The sequence below is a fragment of the Bombus terrestris genome, chromosome 10 (assembly GCF_910591885.1).
Source record: "Bombus terrestris chromosome 10, iyBomTerr1.2, whole genome shotgun sequence".
Lineage (NCBI taxonomy): Eukaryota > Metazoa > Arthropoda > Insecta > Hymenoptera > Apidae > Bombus > Bombus terrestris.
The window spans coordinates 4,696,074-4,714,340 of record NC_063278.1 but is presented as its reverse complement, the minus strand read 5'-3'; the positions used below and the strand labels follow the sequence as shown (position 1 = coordinate 4,714,340).

The window sequence follows — 18,267 nt, the reverse complement described above, 5'->3', positions numbered from 1 at the left end:
GCTGAATCTTTCTCCTTTTTCTTTTTTATTTTTTCACGCGGAGAAACTTTCATAGGCACCACGCGTCCTAGGGAGTGGAGCGTAAGATAATGCCAGATTCTTATCGATGAAAACCCTCGTGATAGCCATCTCTAATGCATAAAGAGGGGCCTGGACCCTAAAATGCATACATCACAAGCCCCCTCTCGTTTACTCGTTCACGGAGGGAAATGGGTGAACTCGTAAACCCCTAAAGCTTCTACTTTGCCAGATTTTATTCACGACGAACCATAAATTGTCCATCGGATATCATATTTTTTATACTGGCCACATCATCACAGAAAACTTCTGATTTTCGAGCCAGGTTTTTCCTACTTTTGCAGTATGTTTCGGGTCACCGTTCATCGAGTGCAATAGAATTAACAACAGAACAGAAACTGTTCTTATTGTCTTGCTTAAGTGGCTTCATCGTGGATTAAGCGTGTCAAACAGTTCGCAAACCGAAGAATGACTACGCTAGAGCGTTGAACAGTTGACTGTGAGATAGTCAACGATCAGTTTTCGTTGACAGTTTCAATTCTCAGACATTTATTCGCTGTTGTATCCATTTTGACGAAACCTGCGAAACTATAAACATTGTCCCAAATGCCTATTTTTAAAAAATATTCTCTATATTATGATAATATATGACATTAATCCTTTGCACTCGACATCAGTTTTTATCTCAGGAGCTCCTTTCAGTGCCTACTGAATTGCATCCTGGAAATTGTTTCAAGATATATCATACACATAAAAATCACAAGATACAACAATAGTGTGAATAGAACTGGTATTTCAGTGAATTTCATTCTTCCTTTATTTATTTAAATTGTCTTATTTTCTAGTTAAAGTAAATTTCGGATAAAACACTTGAAGGCGTTGAGAGCTTCTGATAACGAAATTGAAATAAAATTCAAGGTGCAAAAGATTAATGAAACCAGACTGCTACGTTTTGTTAATCAGACTCGCCTTGTATTTATTATTACCGAATCCTAATCGTTCAATTAAAAAATTACTCGTATCATCGCTTTTTGCGTAAAACTAGCCGAATATGTTTACGGAGTATGTTTGCTCGTCACTGTACGTCGATATACGAACGAAGCTGGACAACTTTCCATAAGCATATTCCATTGTTTTACATGGCTTCTATACGTAAACGGCTATTACGATTTCCACGACTCTCTACGTTCGTAAACACCGGAACCATAAGCCCGACTTGAGTTTACTCTTTGCGCCATAACGTAATCCGTAATACGGTGATACTACATCAGTGATTCGGTGATATGCTGATGGGAATCCGAATTCGAATCATTGTATTGATATTCAGTAGAAATTTCGTCTCGATCGTCATTTTACAACAAAGGAATAACATGCTGATACACAGCATGTTCATCGTCACCGAATCAATTACATATATAAGAAGAGAATAATTATGTACATAACATGAAAACAGTTAGTTTAGGAAACAATAATTCGATCTAAATTATTATAAATGAAGTTGCTGATAGATGTCGCCAGTTGCGACGATACGCGTTTGAGACGATACGCAGTTTTCATCATATACTCAGTTTTTAACCGGAAAAGGCGGTAACCATCATTGCCTGTGCGTTCATTATATTAAAATCGCGTCTTTGTCGAAAGATAATATCGTTAAACGAGGTATTAATTAAGTTTTATTACGCTTGTTACATCTATAATTTAAGATTATTGACAGAAGAGTAAAAAGACAAAGGAGGAAGGTAAAAATGTGTAACGACGACGACTATATATTTATATTGGACCGTATAAATGGCCCCGAGAAAATTTTACTACATCGATCAGGATATACAGTAAGTATAAAATATTCTCCTCTTCTACTATACAAATAGCAAAGTACATACTTGTAAAATAATGTTTGCTTCAAAATTTGATCAGTAGACTGCGAATGTTTATGTATTTTTGAACGATCGAAAGACACACAAGTGTGCAAATTATACATAATCTGTACAAGTATATTAAATGTCCAATGTGTTTAGTAATTGGAACGAATCTTTCATTTATGTTCTACTATTTTATTTACGTGTTCATAGACGTTCAGTATTTACGAATAAATAAAATATTGCTAGTATGAGAAACAAATAATAAGGACGTTTCACGTGTATAAAACATTGTGTCTTTTGTATGTTTCCAGTATACTTGTGGTAGAGCCAAGGAAAATGATATAGTATGCCGTAGTTCGAGAGCATCGAATTACCACTGTACGTTTTTTTATAACAAAAATGAATTATATGTTACAGATTTAAAGGTACATATATCCGTAATGAAATCAATCCACTAGAATAATATATTTTCATAATATCGAATGAAAGATTTGATGATGTTACATTATCCGTAGAGCGCTCATGGCATATTTATAAACGACGTTCATCAACAGCCCTTTCAGACAATTAAATTATATTTGAACGATGTTATTGGCATTGGATGTCCCGCTATTCCAAATCTAATCATAAATAATGATATTTATGCGTACAAATTACGTGCATATCAAGTAAGACTTAATTAATTATATCGTCGGATTATTTATCATCGCGCGATATCTTTTTTTGAAATATTTCTCGAGCAAGATCCTTACACTTATCGCGATAATTTTAACAGCCGATATGCGAGGAGGATGGTAAGAGCGTCAGCGCGCCTTCGGGAACTAGTTCGTCGAATAATGAAGAAACAGCTAATGATATGACAGCAGCTGATAGCGTACATAAACGTAAACAAGAACACTCCAATTCCGATTTCACATTGTCAAATAAAATCCCCAAGCTCCGAGATCAAAAACGTGTGCCAGGAAACGATGATTTTTTAAAGCAGTTGAACGTTATACAAGGTATTATCGCATTTTTATTTAGGCCGCAAGAAAAGGAAGAAATAATGGAATTTTGGTTTTATTTCAGGAAAAAATACAGAAAAAAGCAAAACATGCGATAAATTAAATGTAGAGAGGCGTATAGATAAGAACTTGCCTACGTGCAGTAAAAATTGGCCAGATGAATCTGCAAGATTTCCAAAATCTGAAAAATTTTCGAAAGCGCAATTAAGCGGTGAAAAAAAGACAGAACGACAAGAACAGTTGAAATCGGAGCGACATTTGCACGCAACGGAGCAAAATAATCGTCAAGTACCTAGCAAATGGGTCGATTCTTTTTTTCTTAATGTAGCGTTACTCAAAGCTCTTTCTGCGGAAGAGTTGAAAATATTAGAGGCTAACATAATGATGCAACTGAAAAAAATGAAGGAACAAAAACCAGCAGCTTTGGAAAATAAGCACAAAGAGAAACATATCTTTCCTGAACCGAAAGTGAATGTAACGACAAAGTCTGGAAACGGTATCTATCTCGAGCAGACGATCGCTGGATCCGGAAAGAAATTTGCAACAGAGGAGCCTACAGCTTCGTCTAGTCGCATTGCAGCAGCACATAATACTTCGTCAAATGCAAAAACGAATTAAAGTGAAAAAAAGTTTCTAAAGTAATGGCAACGGATTCATATAAAAAAATTCTATAATAAATTATTATCCCTGGAGCGTTTGAATATATAATTTATAACTTGATAAGGATTGAGAAGAAAATCACATACTTAAAAAATTCGAAAACGAACTTATTACTTATTATTATATACTCAAAATTATTACAAACTGTCGGATATAAGATAAAATCAAAGAAACGAATGATCCGGTAAATGAAACAATAATTTATCCAATGATAAAGATCATCGTGATAAATGTAAATTACAAAAGCAAAGGAAAAGAAAATACGAAACGTAAGGTTGAAAATTTGAAGAATATAAAAGTTACATAAACGTGCGTGGTTTCGAAAGGCGTGCAAATTTACCCACGTTTTCCATTTTCAACGAGATATCCTCGTTACCTCGACGGTGACGGAAGAGGCTACAAGTGACATAATACCTAACTCTTTAGAATTACACCGATACAAAGGGACAAAGTGATACAAACATGCTTCTTCCGGCAATTGTCCCCTACTACGATCATTATACCGTACTACGTGACTGGATTTACGATCGATCTTCCAGTCCGTGCTACGAATCGATACGAAATGATACACGATAACGCGACCCTCCTTTTCTACTTCGACAACTTCGACAAACTACCTGGAAAATAAATCATCTACTTTTACAAATCTATTACGAACGTAAACTTCAAGCCAATGGAAAAAGGAATATTCATCGAATAAGAAAAAATCACAAGTTATATGCACAGTAGAATGTAATTAAAAGGTAATAAAATTGATTATCGAATAGTTGCGAATTCTAGCGTTTTCTTACAGATAATTCATATTTCACGAAGAATGTCAATTAGTACGAGTTTCGATTAGAACGATCTATTTCTCAACGACTACGAGCATGAAAACGCATATATTCTGACCCAGATTTCCACGAGTTTTCCACGCAACGGGGGTTTCTCGAGGACACAATGACTAAGGACAAGTTCGAATTCCCAGAAAATTGTCAGATCCTGGGCCGTGGGACAGCACAGCCTACCTCGAGTTTCCATTTTCACTCTACCGTGAAATTAATTCGATCCAGCCATTTTCCTGCCGCCTTCCGTATACAGAGGACATACACGAGGAAAAGAGTCGATTAAACAGGCACACTTTGTTGGTTGATGAATTTCGAAACGTATCCAAACGTGTTTCAATAGCCATTGATTAGTTCTTTCTCTCTATAGCGATTACTCAACACGAATATTATTTCCATCGTTATTTCGATCCCTTTTATGCGAATCACTGTTTCGTTGTGAAAAATAGTCGATCGTACGCCCTGTACATATCAAACGATCGAATTGTGAAGTTTATACTACGCACATTTAACAGACGTATGAAATTCGATGTTTTCAAGCTTGAAATATTTTTGTTCGCCGTGTAAATTAATTCTGTTCTCGCATAAACAAAATGTGAATTTTCTCTACAGAGGCTCGTGGTTTCATCGACACATTGTCAATAACATTGGGAAATTTCAAGAGGAAAGTTTATTTAATGAGCGAGGTCATCCGCTAGATGATTACTATATGGCGACACTAACTAGTCCCGGACAACGACAGCACAGTGGTTAGCGTTAGTCCTGTTTTTGCGACCAGGCTTTCAGGACAGAAATGGAAATATCGTACATAAGCACAGCGCAACAACGACTTAACATTAAGTTACAAAAGTAATCTTAAAAAAAAAAAATGTAATATTGCATGGCTATGTCGTACCGTCGCCTATCGGTACTTTTGCCTGAACCACCCCACAACCAGAATTCAGCGTTTATTCTGGAAAATACAAATATGTAATCTGGTAATAATAAACAAATAAAAAAAAAGCATTGGTTAGCGCCTAAGGTTACAAACATGAGGACCCGGGTTCGAATCCCGGCGACCACCACAGTCCCGATTTTTCTTCTACGATACATAAATGAAAAGAAAACCAGCTTAGTACCCTAAGAGCAGAACCTATACAGGGCTGCTCCTCATCACCAGCGGAAAACCAGAGTATAGCGCATCACCCACAAACCAACACCTAACTCTATCTCCAGCCGTCATACTACACAGCCGCAACTATCACGGGTTATCACCTCAACTTAGAACGATATGGAATATAATTGCCATTTTGAAATGTAATTGGTGATCACACTTTAACAGATCGTTCCTAAAATCCAATGTTATGAAACTAAACGAATTTTCTATTGTAAGGCAGATAAAAATAAAGAATAAATAAAAAAGTGTTATGAAACTAGACGAATTTCCTATGGAGAAGTACGATAAAAATAAATTCTTATCCTACTTCACTATAGGAGATTTATTTAATTTCTTTGTATATTTCATAATAATATGATTTTTTTACGTGATTAACGGTATAAATATATACATGTAGTATCGTGGACAAAAGGCCTAAGATATCGGTCGAACCATAAACAATATCGCAAGAGCCGAAGCATCGTCGGGTCCATCAATGTGGCGTCGATCCTTCAAGTAAATAGTTTCGTAGAAAAGGTCTACGTGACCCTGGCTACGGGCCTGGGCCTTCGCGTGGTGGAGCTAAGAAAAGACAAAGGGATGCCAGCCCAGGGGGTATTAGTTAGTTGGGAAATCGGACAGTGTTAGTTGAGAAGCGAGAGTGAGCGAGTGCAGAAGCTGGAGTGTGAAATATAGTGTGAATCAGGAAGTTGAGAGCCGAGTATGATAATAAGACGTACGACAATATTGTAATCAGTTCGTTGTTTTGAATATTATCTCTTAAACCAAAACATCATTATCTGTCCTTCCTCTAAGACTCATTTAAGATACTACGATATTGCCGTACTAAAATGAAATAAATCGAAATAGATGCAGCGGCGAAATTGACGACTAACTCGTTTTGTCCTTGATAAATTTGTGGCTAAATCAAGGATCTCTAAAACCAAATAACACAGATTAACATAAAATAAAATAGAGAAAGAATAAAAATTAATTTAACCAAACGAAAGGAAGGAAAAATAAAAGTTAATTTAACCAAATTGAGAGAAGAAAAACTACGACGTCTGTCGTATCACTTCGGAACGACAATGAAATCAAAAAGTTCTCACTGTTATACCGCCGTGCCTTGCATTAAGGCGTCAAGCTGATACACGGCTATCGGTCGCAGAATGTTTGATTAACGCGTCCAAAAGCATCAATCCACGATAAAAACGTGCCAGCGAGGATAAAGAACCCGATGATTTTTTCGTTCACCGAACCGTACCACCAGTAATTACCCTCTAACTACGGTGAAGATCGTGAAAGTGGAGCTCGTCAGTCCGCCCATTCGTCTCTCTCCTTCCTTTTCCTTCGATAATTAACGTTCAGCAGTGTCGTCTGTGTTTTAAGGCCTTCTCGTTAATTTATCACGCTTTCCTTGCGAAAAGGGCCACCGTTATTCCACGAATCTCCCGATTATTTTCGCGAAATTTTGCCGATCGGGACGATCGTAGGAGTGGAGCATCGTAGTCTGTTCGAGGAAAGAGAAAATTTGGAGCAACGAAAACTATTGGACTGTAAAAAATATCAGAATTGGGAGGAGAAAAAGAAGTTGAAACGTGCGTGTGCCGTGGGATGTGAAGAAAGAGAAATATCTAAGAAACGTTTGAAAAATACTTCAGAAGCTAGAAAACCGATTTACGCAGACTTAAGGAGAATTAAATTGAAACGATTTTAACGGCAGAATATTAAGCTTTCGTCGCGTTAATTCTGCACTTTTGGAAAATTTTCAAATTACGCCCGAGAAACAAGGAACTGTAGTAATACACAGTTTCTTAAAAAAAAAAAAGTACAGAGTGAATTAAAAAATTTATCGCGAAATTTAAAAACTTCCGATATTAAAAGTTATTAGAATGGTTATTGAGAAAGTTACGAGCTATTTGCTGCATGGCTATAGAAACACGTCCACAATAGCTGCCATTATGACAAAGCAGTTTTAAATAACTGGAAGCGCAGGAAAAATTGCTAGAGACTTGCGTGAATCGTTAGTTTAACTCAATGAAACAGCAATGTTAATCGCTTACGTGAAACAGGAAAGAAACACAGGCTAATGATTCGTTCGTATAAAGTACAAAATTCTGATCCCTATCGATCATCTTATTATTTAAGCTAGCATTTTCATTTATTCCAAATAAACAACGTTGCAAACCATCGTTCATAAATGTTAAGTAATTATTATTCGTATCTATCATGACATCATTCGGACATCGTGTTAATAATTTAACTATTTGAATTATCATTATTAACAGTTATTCCAAATGATTAAAGTCAACATATTTAATATGGATATTTCTATTACGACTAGTGAATAACAATTACGTATTTTGTTATAGTATACGTAATATATATTATTATTATTTATTATAATACATTATGAATTATGTAATTTATAAAAACAATTATGTGATTATTTAAATTGCTATTACCAGATTGCGAATGTTCATGTATTCATGGGTAATTTAAATACGCAGATATGCAAGAACTGTACGTAATATGGAAAAATATGCAAAATATCAAAGTAAAATACGAGTATTACGATGTTTGAAAAATAAAAAAAAAATAGATGTACGTTCGTGTTCCATTTCTCTGACCGCGTTCGTAAAGGTGTAAAAAAAAAAAAAAGAAAAGAAAGAAAGAAAAGAAGAGGAATGAATTAAAGAAACTCGATCGATCGTTGATTTTATCATTCTGTCCGTTTTTTAATAGACCCATTCTATTCGATGCAAATCGACAAAAAGTCAAGGTCCTGTCCGACGCAATTTTCCGATATTTATCACGGTAATTTGCGATAAACATCGCTGACGCGAGCATCGAGCATTGTGCTCGAGTCAATTTCCTACGGCGGAAGCGATAATTTCGTTTCGAATTATCGACACAAAGGGGTGACACGATTAAATACGAGACAACGAGCTGCTGTGGAAGGAGCATGGTGTGCGTATGCGAGAGAAATGCAATTTAAGACAATGAGAGAATCAAGGCGGGGAAAATAGTTAAAGAATGGTGTAATATTCAGCAAAGAAGAACTAACAAATATTTCGACAAGTATGCGATTGTATAATAATTGTTATTTCAAAACGAGATCTTTTGAAATACTTTGAAATATTCTTAAAATAATTACAAAATAGTCGGAAAATGATTGAACGATATCTTTATGTATCGATCGGAAAATAAATTAAAGAACTTAATTGCTCAGATAATTCGACGATGTTTGCTTTTGAATAACGCGGGAACTTTAACAAATTTGAAGATCTCGAAACATTTTCATAGAAGGTCTCGTGACCTCGTTTCCTTATTTTTCGAACTGGAAAGGATGCAATGCAGAATCCACTAGGAAGTCACTCTGTGATCAGTCCCAAGAGTGTTCGAAATTCACCAGAAGAATCTGTATTCGTTGAACCGAGACGTACGCTTTCTGTCTGCACGCTCGACGAATTTCTTGTAACGTTGAAGACACGCCACGATTCGCTCATCTTGCTCGTTTTGTGTCAAATTTTTATCTCGATGACGCAATATGAAATGCAGACTGCCAGCTTTCAGGAAAATTCATATTTTCGAGAATATAATTAAAAAAACTAGAACAGCCCGCGGTGGAAAATCGTTTGAATTAGCATGTATTAGAGAAAGCGCTATACTTTGGATACTTTATACACCTTCTCGTATCATGACCATTCTGGGCAATTTAGCATCATCATATTTCCTATAGCTGCATCAAAATTCGTAGTCCGCGTCGCACAGTACCGAACTGTTTGAAACATTTTGAAACTTCACCCTTCCGTGTAACCACAAATGGCAACCAAATAAAATTCTAATTATCCTCTTACGATATATTAGCTTGTCCCAGAAGTTTCTCTCGTTTTATAAGGATTTTGTAATAGGTGCACGGCATTCTCTGTTTGATATTATTTTATTGAACTATGTATGATCCACTTTGTTCTATTAGAACATCATACATAATTCAATAAAATAATATAAAACAAAAGATGTTGTAAATCTATTACAAAATCCTTATAAAACGAAAGAAATATTTGGGACAACCTAATACAATTCGTAATAAACTTTCTCTCTGCAACACTTTTCAAAAAATCTGTTCTTGCCTCTGGTTTATAAAACGTGCCCCTGTCTTTCGTTTATTCAGCTCCTCTGCTGCTTCTGAATCTGTTATCGCTTTTTCTCCAGCTTCAGTCTTGGTACAAGTACTATCACAAAAGATCTTTGCCGTATAACGAGGGCACACGCCCGTCTGTTGCTGCAAATACACAAACAGAAGTCGTGAAAAGGATTCTACGTAAATTTTCTAATCCTACACCTCGATTAAGCCAACCTTTTTTACCAACCGGTCGTATTAATTGCCAGAGGCGATGTTTGAAAAAGCGACATTAACAAATTAACGGGGAAGCTAGCCAAATGCCACGTGTTCGGAATACTTGAAAAAGAAACAAACCGCAACCGTTCGTATCCTCTGGCCTTTATGTATCTCTGAAACTACGGCGGCTGCCACGAAAACTATGCTGGCCATTTGTACGTATAATTAATCCCGCGTTTCTACCTCTGGCAGCTGTAAATGCTTTTGCTTCGTAGCAGAAACTGTCCCACTGGTTCAATGGAAGCGTCCCTCGCAAACGCAATAGCAGCGCAGAAACTCTCGTGTCTCGTAGCTCTTTGTCTCTTGGATACGTTGATTTTACCAAAAACGACCTGTTGAGAGTATTTTAGGAAATCGTTCTCCCGTTCACGGATTATTCTAACCGCTTTAACGCTACAACTGCCACGAAGTTATTCGAACGAATAATTTCTAATCTTTTTTCTAGACTTTCCGTAGATTCGCGTACAACGACGATTTTTGTTCGCAATTTATCTCGTGAAATGGTGTCATCGTGCCATAGAGGACCATAAGAATTAGGAGAATCAATTAGTTTCGTTGGCATTTTTCTCCTTATCAAAATCGCACTCCCTCAAAGAGTTTTCCACGCAGCGGCAGTTTCTCGAGGACGTAATGACTCAGGACAAGTTCGAATTCCCAGAAAATTGTCAGATCCTGGGTCGTGGGACAGCACAGCCTACCTCGAGTTTCCATTTTCACTCTACCGTGAAATTAATTCGATCCAGCCATTTTCCTGCCGCCTTCCGTATACAGAGGACATACACGAGGAAAAGAGTCGATTAAACAGGCACATTTTGTTGGTTGATGAATTTCGAAACGTATCCAAACGTGTTTCAATAGCCATTGATTAGTTCTTTCTCTCTATAGCGATTACTCAACACGAATATTATTTCCATCGTTATTTCGATCCCTTTTATGCGAATCACTGTTTCGTTACGAAAAATAGTCGATCGTACGCCCTGTACATATCAAACGATCGAATTGTGAAGTTTATACTACGCACATTTAACAGACGTATGAAATTCGATGTTTTCAAGCTTGAAATATTTTTGTTCGCCGTGTAAATTAATTCTGTGCTCGCATAAACAAAATGTGAATTTTCTCTACAGAGGCTCGTGGTTTCATCGACACATTGTCAATAACATTGGGAAATTTCAAGAGGAAAGTTTATTTAATGAGCGAGGTCATCCGCTAGATGATTACTATATGGCGACACTAACTAGTCCCGGACAATGACAGCACAGTGGTTAGCGTTAGTCCTGTTTTTGCGACCAGGCTTTCAGGACAGAAATGGAAATATCGTACATAAGCACAGCGCAACAACGACTTAACATTAAGTTACAAAAGTAATCTTAAAAAAAAAAAAATGTAATATTGCATGGCTATGTCGTACCGTCGCCTATCGGTACTTTTGCCTGAACCACCCCACAACCAGAATTCAGCGTTTATTCTGGAAAATACAAATATGTAATCTGGTAATAATAAACAAATAAAAAAAAAGCATTGGTTAGCGCCTAAAGTTACAAACATGAGGACCCGGGTTCGAATCCCGGCGACCACCATAGTCCCGATTTTTCTTCTACGATACATAAATGAGAAGAAAAGCGGCCAGTACCCCAGCAGCAGAACCTATACAGGGCTGCTCCTCATCACCAGCGGAAAACCAGAGTAGCGTATCACCCATAAACCAACACCTAACTCTATCTCCAGCCGTCATACTACACAGCCGCAACTATCACGGGTTATCACCTCAACTTAGAACGATATGGAATATAATTGCCATTTTGAAATGTAATTGGTGATCACACTTTAATAGATCGTTCCTAAAATCCAGTGTTGTGAAACTAAACAAATGTTGAGGAGGTAAAAATAAATTTCTGAAATACAAAATTGTTTTTATCGACGAATAAAATGATCGAATTACCGATAAAAGACCAAACATTCGCAGGGAACAAAAGCTTGGAATATAATTCACAGAGCTTCGCAGCTTTGTACCTATACACATCGTGCAGGTGTCGTCTAAATAACCCAAGAAATATCAGTCGCCGGAATTTGCAAATAAGAAACGAGAAAAAGAAATAGAAAAGACAGGATGCTAGACAAAACACCGCGTCTAACTTGGTCATCTCGTTTTTCGGAAGTAACGTTTACAAAGGACCAACAAAGCCCAGCGTGTTTCTAATTAAAGATTCTCAAAAGAAAATTGCTTTAGGTACTCGTACAAGTGGAAAAACAACAAGAACGTTTCCGTAACGAGGCCTGTGTGCCTTCGACTATTAAATAACCATTAATCCGGGTATAAAAGTTTGCAACGGCGCGATCGGTAGAGCTTAACCTTTCCAACGGGGTGTCACGAACCTTCGTTAAACTTTTATCCATCTTTTTCCTCTCTCCCTTTCTCTTTATTTTTTAGTCATTTACTATCGGATATCGATCGGAGAATGGAAATGAGCGCTGGTACTAAAAAGGTTTGGAAGATGCTTTCGAGGAAGTGTGGATGCTCGAGAGATCGTGAGAGGCCGATCGCACGAGTTTAGATTCCGTTTCTTTGGAAGACTTTTTCATTGAAATGGGATAACGTTGAATAAATGGAGAAGGAAGTTCTTGACGAAAGGTTTGAATTATTAGTCGATTCGATTCTGTATCAGAGACGCAGAAAATTCTACTGGGTTAATAAAAGATCGATAAAAAGACGAGGAATAACGTTGGGACGCATGGAAATTAGTTTTATTAAATTGGTGAATTTTTTCTTTTTTGTTGAGGAACTGTATATACGATTTTGCGTTTACGATTTTGTAGAGAAAAAAAAAAGGAAATTTCATCGATTTAATATCAAATGTTGCATATTAAATATCGTGCGACAGTGTATCGGAAATTTAATAGGTCATGGTGAGTTAATATCGCATATTTCGTTCTATTTCGCATCGTTTATCCCTTTTGTACCTGTTTCCTCCGGAGGAATAAAATGGAAAATGAAAAAGGCTATAAATTTTAGTTACGTGTGTTATATCTCACTGCATTTACGTGTATTTATGTAACTTTTTAATTTGCGAAGCTCGTACGAGACATAGAAATATAGAAACGTCGGGATGAAATTCATTGGAAATATTGAAATAACAACAAAGGGATATCATATCTATAAAGTTCGAATTATTATTACATTTCTATTACGATGGAGTCTTGGCTATCCGAGTCCTGTTTAATCAAAGTTCCGTATTATCCGTGCAGCTTCCAACTTTATTATTACTTTGTCTCTTTCGAAATTTTAACGCGAGAACTACGAAAGTGTAAATAGTCAGGTATTGCGAAAACGATCGATCAAACTTTCACCTGATTAGGTAATTAATGAAACTTAAATACACGCACGACATTAAATTATCAAAATGTTTTTTTTTCTATCATTTTATTAAACGATTTACGAAGACCACGGTATTATCCAAGTTTTTCATTGTCCGATTATTCGATTATCGAGATTCTGTTTTATATACAGTGATGAGCAAAATCGTAAATACACTCCTCCAGTTGTATAATAAAAGAGAAGAACATATGCTTCATCTGCTAGAATTGTTTTGCGAATATTAATACGTTCCATTCTTAAATTCTTTCCTTTTTCCTCCTTTCTACTGATAGCCTTAGAATGTATATAAATGTGCTAAGGTTAATAAAGCTTAGTGTTGCAAAACGAGGTATTAATTAAGTTTTATTAACCTTAGCACATTTATATACATTCTAAGGCTATTAGTAGAAAGCGCGAAAGACAAAAGAATTTAAGAATGGAACGTATCAACCCCTTCCCGTACTTTAGCGAGTCAGACTCGCGATGAAGATTTTGGCCCAATATCGCGAGTTTCATATTCATGTTTGGCCCAAGTATCTGGTCGCGAGTTTGACTCGCTAAAGTACGGGAAGGGGTTAATATTCCCAAAACAATTCTAGTAGACGAATCATATGTTCTTCTCTTTTATGATACAAATGGAGTGTGTTTACGCTTTTTCTCAGACAAACTCGTGTTTTTAACACAATAAACACACATGTATCATTGATAATTAACACCTTTTCCGGTTGTTAATTCCATGTGTGCGGATGTGCGAGCTTAAACATCCCAATCCGCTACACACACAGGAGCTTCGATTTAAAATAATTTAAATTATTATGATTTTTTTTAATTGGCTGTTATGGCACTGTTTACATCATTCTCTTATCATATACATAATTTATTCGATGGATATGTCCATGACATGTACCCATATATTAATCCTAATATACATAATATTTTACAAAAGTATGGATTTGGAGCAAAGTCTATAATCTCGCGCTTTAATTATACTCGTTGAACTAAGTTTTCAAAATTAATATCAAGAGGGGGCCCTGGACCCGAAAATGCATACATCACAAGTTCCCTCTCGTTTACTCGTTCACGGAGGAGAACTCCTGAACCCATAAAGCTTATGCTTTGCCAGCTTTTTTCACAATGGATCACTTCACTACGGAAAACTTTTGACTTTGGAGCCAGATTTTTCCTACTTTTGCAGTGTATTTAGGGTCACCGTTCATCGAGTGCAATAGAATTAACAACAGAACAGAAACTGTTCTTATTGTCTTGTTTAAGTGGCTTCATCGTGGATTAAGCGTGTCAAACAATTCGCAAACCGAAGGATGACTACGCAAGAGTGTTGAACAGTTGACTGTGAGATAGTCAACGATCAGTGTTCGTTGACAGTTTCAATTCTCAAACATTTATTCGCTGTTCTATTTTTGAAAAATATTCCGTATATCGTATATATTAACGACATTAGACTGTTGCGTTTTATTAATCAGATTCATCTAGTTCTATTATTAAAAAACTAAGAGTGTTGAACAGTTGACTGTGAGATAGTCAACGATCAATGTTCGTTGACAGTTTCAATTCTCAAACATTTATTCGCTGTTCTATTTTTGAAAAATATTCCTTATATCGTATATATTAACAGCACTAGACTGTTACGTTTTATTAATCAGATTCATCTAGTTCTATTATTAAAAAACTATTCGTGTTATCCCTTTTCGAGTGAAGCTAGCGTAGTACGTTTACGCTTTTGCTCGTCGCTTTATTTCGCTCTGTCATTGCGTGCCGCGAAGAGATAAAATTCATCGGAGATTCACAGATTTCAAAATACATTACGATATTTCCACGCGTTGCAATTATTCCCGGGATCGAAGATCCCAATGCTGCGACGATTTAAACTTTCTTTCCGCGGTTTTCAAACGAACACCATCGTATCTAATGGGTTGACTCGGCGAGGAAGAGAAGGGCCACGACGATCGCAGGAATATTGCGCGATATAATCGATTTCTGGTCGACCAGTCGTGCAGCCTGCGCGTCTGATTGCGAATTGACGATAATGGAAATGATAATCGATGTTCGACGCGGATGTTCGCCCCGCCATTCGGCACAAACGGCAAAGGCGAAACGAATCGTCGAATGGGCGCAAATAAATCCGGTAAATTTGCTCGACGACCGTTTTTCTTTTCTTTTTTTTTCCTCTTCGCTCTTTTTCTAGGTAACGAGCTTGGTTGTAGAATTGATTTGCCAACTGTTACCGTCGATCTTCGTTAAACGATTACGTGAACCGTACAAGGGAAAATCCTGTAGAACGTAGAGTTAAAACGTTTAGAAAAATACGCGTAAAAACGATTTTGTCGCGAACGAACCAATGCTCGATCTGGTCGCTGCATACTCGATAAATCAACCTGATCATTCGCGGCAAAAGGCCAACGACCTTGCTATATTAATAACCCTTTTCATCTTCGCGTTTGAACTATACAAGAAGTATATTATGAATGTTCACACTGAAATTACCGTCAAGCGTTCGATCCTCTGTTCCGTCCTATCCGTAATGCTTTTAAACGAATTATTCGAGCGCGAGATGTCCCTCTGGAACACACGAGAGCGGCGCTCGGGCCAGCGGACAATCGACGAGACCCAGTTTTCGCGGGCAATTACGTCTACGGAATTCGAGTTTGTGAATTCTCGCGGCGTAAACCGATCAGAAGGCTACAGCGCACGATTCTCATAGAAACGAAGCGATTTGGATGCTGCGTTGCGACTCTATGAAACGTGTATCCACGGAGAATAATCAGACAATCGAATCTGGTCGGTTAATTCTGGTCGCAGGACTTCTTTTCGTAGACCGTCGTTTGTTGCGTAAGAATTTCGCGATATCGAAGGGTGGAAATTTTAGACGATCGTTTATCAAGAACCATCGAGTTCCAAGTGCACTCTCGTTATCTTATTTCATCCCTTAACTACGTCAGGTGTTGATTGGTTTCTTTTAAAATTTGTTAGCGGTTTGTTCATAGTGCAAGCGCGTGATTCAGATGCGTATTATAAAAAAGGAAACACGGTAAAATTTTGAAGCTAGTTTCACATCTGTCGTTCGATTGATCAATGACTGAGCGAATAAAATTCGATATAAAATCAGAGAAGCTGATCCGAAGAATGCGTCGCTCCTTTCTTAGCCTTTCTTCTACCGATTACGGATAAGAAAAATGAAAGTAAATGAGTTCAGGCAACACGACTTCGACTATAATAAAACAAGATATGTAACTATAACAGGAAGATTTTAAGGAAAATCTAACGATATATCAGACTACTTAGATGATTAAATAGAAGATACTATTATTAGAAGAATCATAGTAAAGCAATATTATATCGTAAAAATATTATACAAAAATACGAGAAGCAGAATATAGCCTGCGGTTAATATTTTCCCGTAAACATTTGCTGCAAACACTGCAAATCCGCAAAATAACAAATGTGTTAATAAAATACTCGTCGTCGTTACATCATCGAACATCAACCGATCGGCGCATAGCTAAAAATCACATCCTTCTGTTAATTAATTCAACTTAACGATCCAGTTAGACGAAACAGATACTTCGATCGTACATAACGATCTATAAATGATCTTTAAGCGACTAAAAAAAACCACACGCCCTTAAAATACTTCCTTCGTTACTATTTCAAGAGAATATATATATATATTATAGCTGTGTGTTCTTCAAACATGCCCCATTTTTTCACCCTTTACATTACGGTCTTCCTTTTCTTTTCGAGTTTGCCTCTTAACACCGTTTCCAACTTTCACGAGAGAAAGTCGGTGGAAGGGCCGGCAGCCCAATCACCACGATGAATAATTAATTTCTCTAATATCCCTTACCAGTGGAAAAACTCGACACGATTAATTATACATACGAGGGAAGTTTCAAAGGGGAGAAGCAAATTTAGGGTGAAACTCGTGAACACGAAGCACCTTTGAAACATTAATCCGAAACTCTTCGCAGCTGCTACGATATTCTTAGGCTCGAGTGTCGATGTTGTTGAGTTTCATCGAACCGATCGTGAATTTCTTCATTTCCGTGGAACAAGTTTCTAATTATTTGGAAATTTTCTACCTACAGTGGTTCGCGATATATTTTTGTTTGACGTTTAAACGAACTATACTCGATGCACCGTATTCGATTCGAGACCACGTTTATATTCCATTTTTATCTACATTTGTGGCCAATTGTTCGTTATAATTTCATTTTTCCATTGAAATATCCGACCTACCATTCGTAGAAGTGAACTAAAAGCAAAAAGGATAGAACAAAGCTGAATGTTTCACGATCAACCTTTAAACAATCGAACACTAAATGAAAAACGAAACGAATCCAAACGAATGCCAAAATCGAAATTAAAAGGGATACACGTCGATTGAACTTTTCCGATTACCATGTTCAATTTTCATCCGCAAAGTACAATTTCAGCGAAAAATAAACGAACCTAAATATCGAAATTAGAACACAGCCGAGTAATTAAAAACCCAATGAAAGATTTACAATTGAATTCTTCGACTACCTCCGCGAAATTCAACTACAAACTAAGCTAATCGAAATTAAGAAAACTATACTAAGATCGTTAAAATAATAACCGGAGGGCTGGTTTACACGCACCATTATAAATCAAGCCGCAGCACCAAAAGAGAAATACGATCCACTAAAAACGAGGCTTAATTCACAGGCCTATTCTCCTCCTGACCCACGCCAATATCGACAGACACAAAATCAAATTCGTATTTTTGAGAATATAATTAAAAAAAAAAAAGAAAAAAGCACTCGATAGAAAAGAAACGAAAAATATAATTACAAGCCTATAGACTCGGTAGAAACTTGTTTTACCTACCAAGTATTATTATAGAACGCTATATCTTTATTTTTATTTTACGTACCTTCGTTTCTTTTTACTTTTATTTATATTTTATATGGTGCTTTCATATTGCGCGCGTTCTGCGCAATTCTCCACTTTCACATTCCCTACAGAAGCATA

At 36.8% G+C, this 18,267-nt stretch overlaps 2 protein-coding genes across 11 annotated transcripts in view; one reads left to right on the top strand and one right to left on the bottom strand.

Moving 5' to 3' along the window:
• LOC100647628 (kinesin-like protein KIF13B) overlaps positions 1–18,267 on the bottom strand; it is a 168,957-nt gene that overhangs the window by 78,043 nt on the left and 72,647 nt on the right. The window lies entirely within an intron of this gene.
• Positions 1,600–4,315, top strand: LOC105666145. Its single transcript, XM_020865154.2, has 5 exons — positions 1,600–1,847; positions 2,189–2,302; positions 2,393–2,545; positions 2,653–2,878; positions 2,946–4,315. Exons 1-5 carry the CDS (start codon positions 1,764–1,766, stop codon positions 3,497–3,499), a joined length of 1,131 nt encoding a protein of 376 aa, XP_020720813.2. The 5' UTR covers positions 1,600–1,763; the 3' UTR covers positions 3,500–4,315.

Coding starts and splice junctions, on each gene's coding strand:
- LOC105666145 (XM_020865154.2), top strand. CDS start 1,764: ATGTGTAACGACGACGACTATATATTTATATTGGACCGTATAAATGGC. Junction 2,303..2,392: donor TATATGTTACAGATTTAAAG/GTACATATATCC, acceptor CATTATCCGTAG/AGCGCTCATGGCATATTTAT. Junction 2,879..2,945: donor GCAGTTGAACGTTATACAAG/GTATTATCGCAT, acceptor GTTTTATTTCAG/GAAAAAATACAGAAAAAAGC.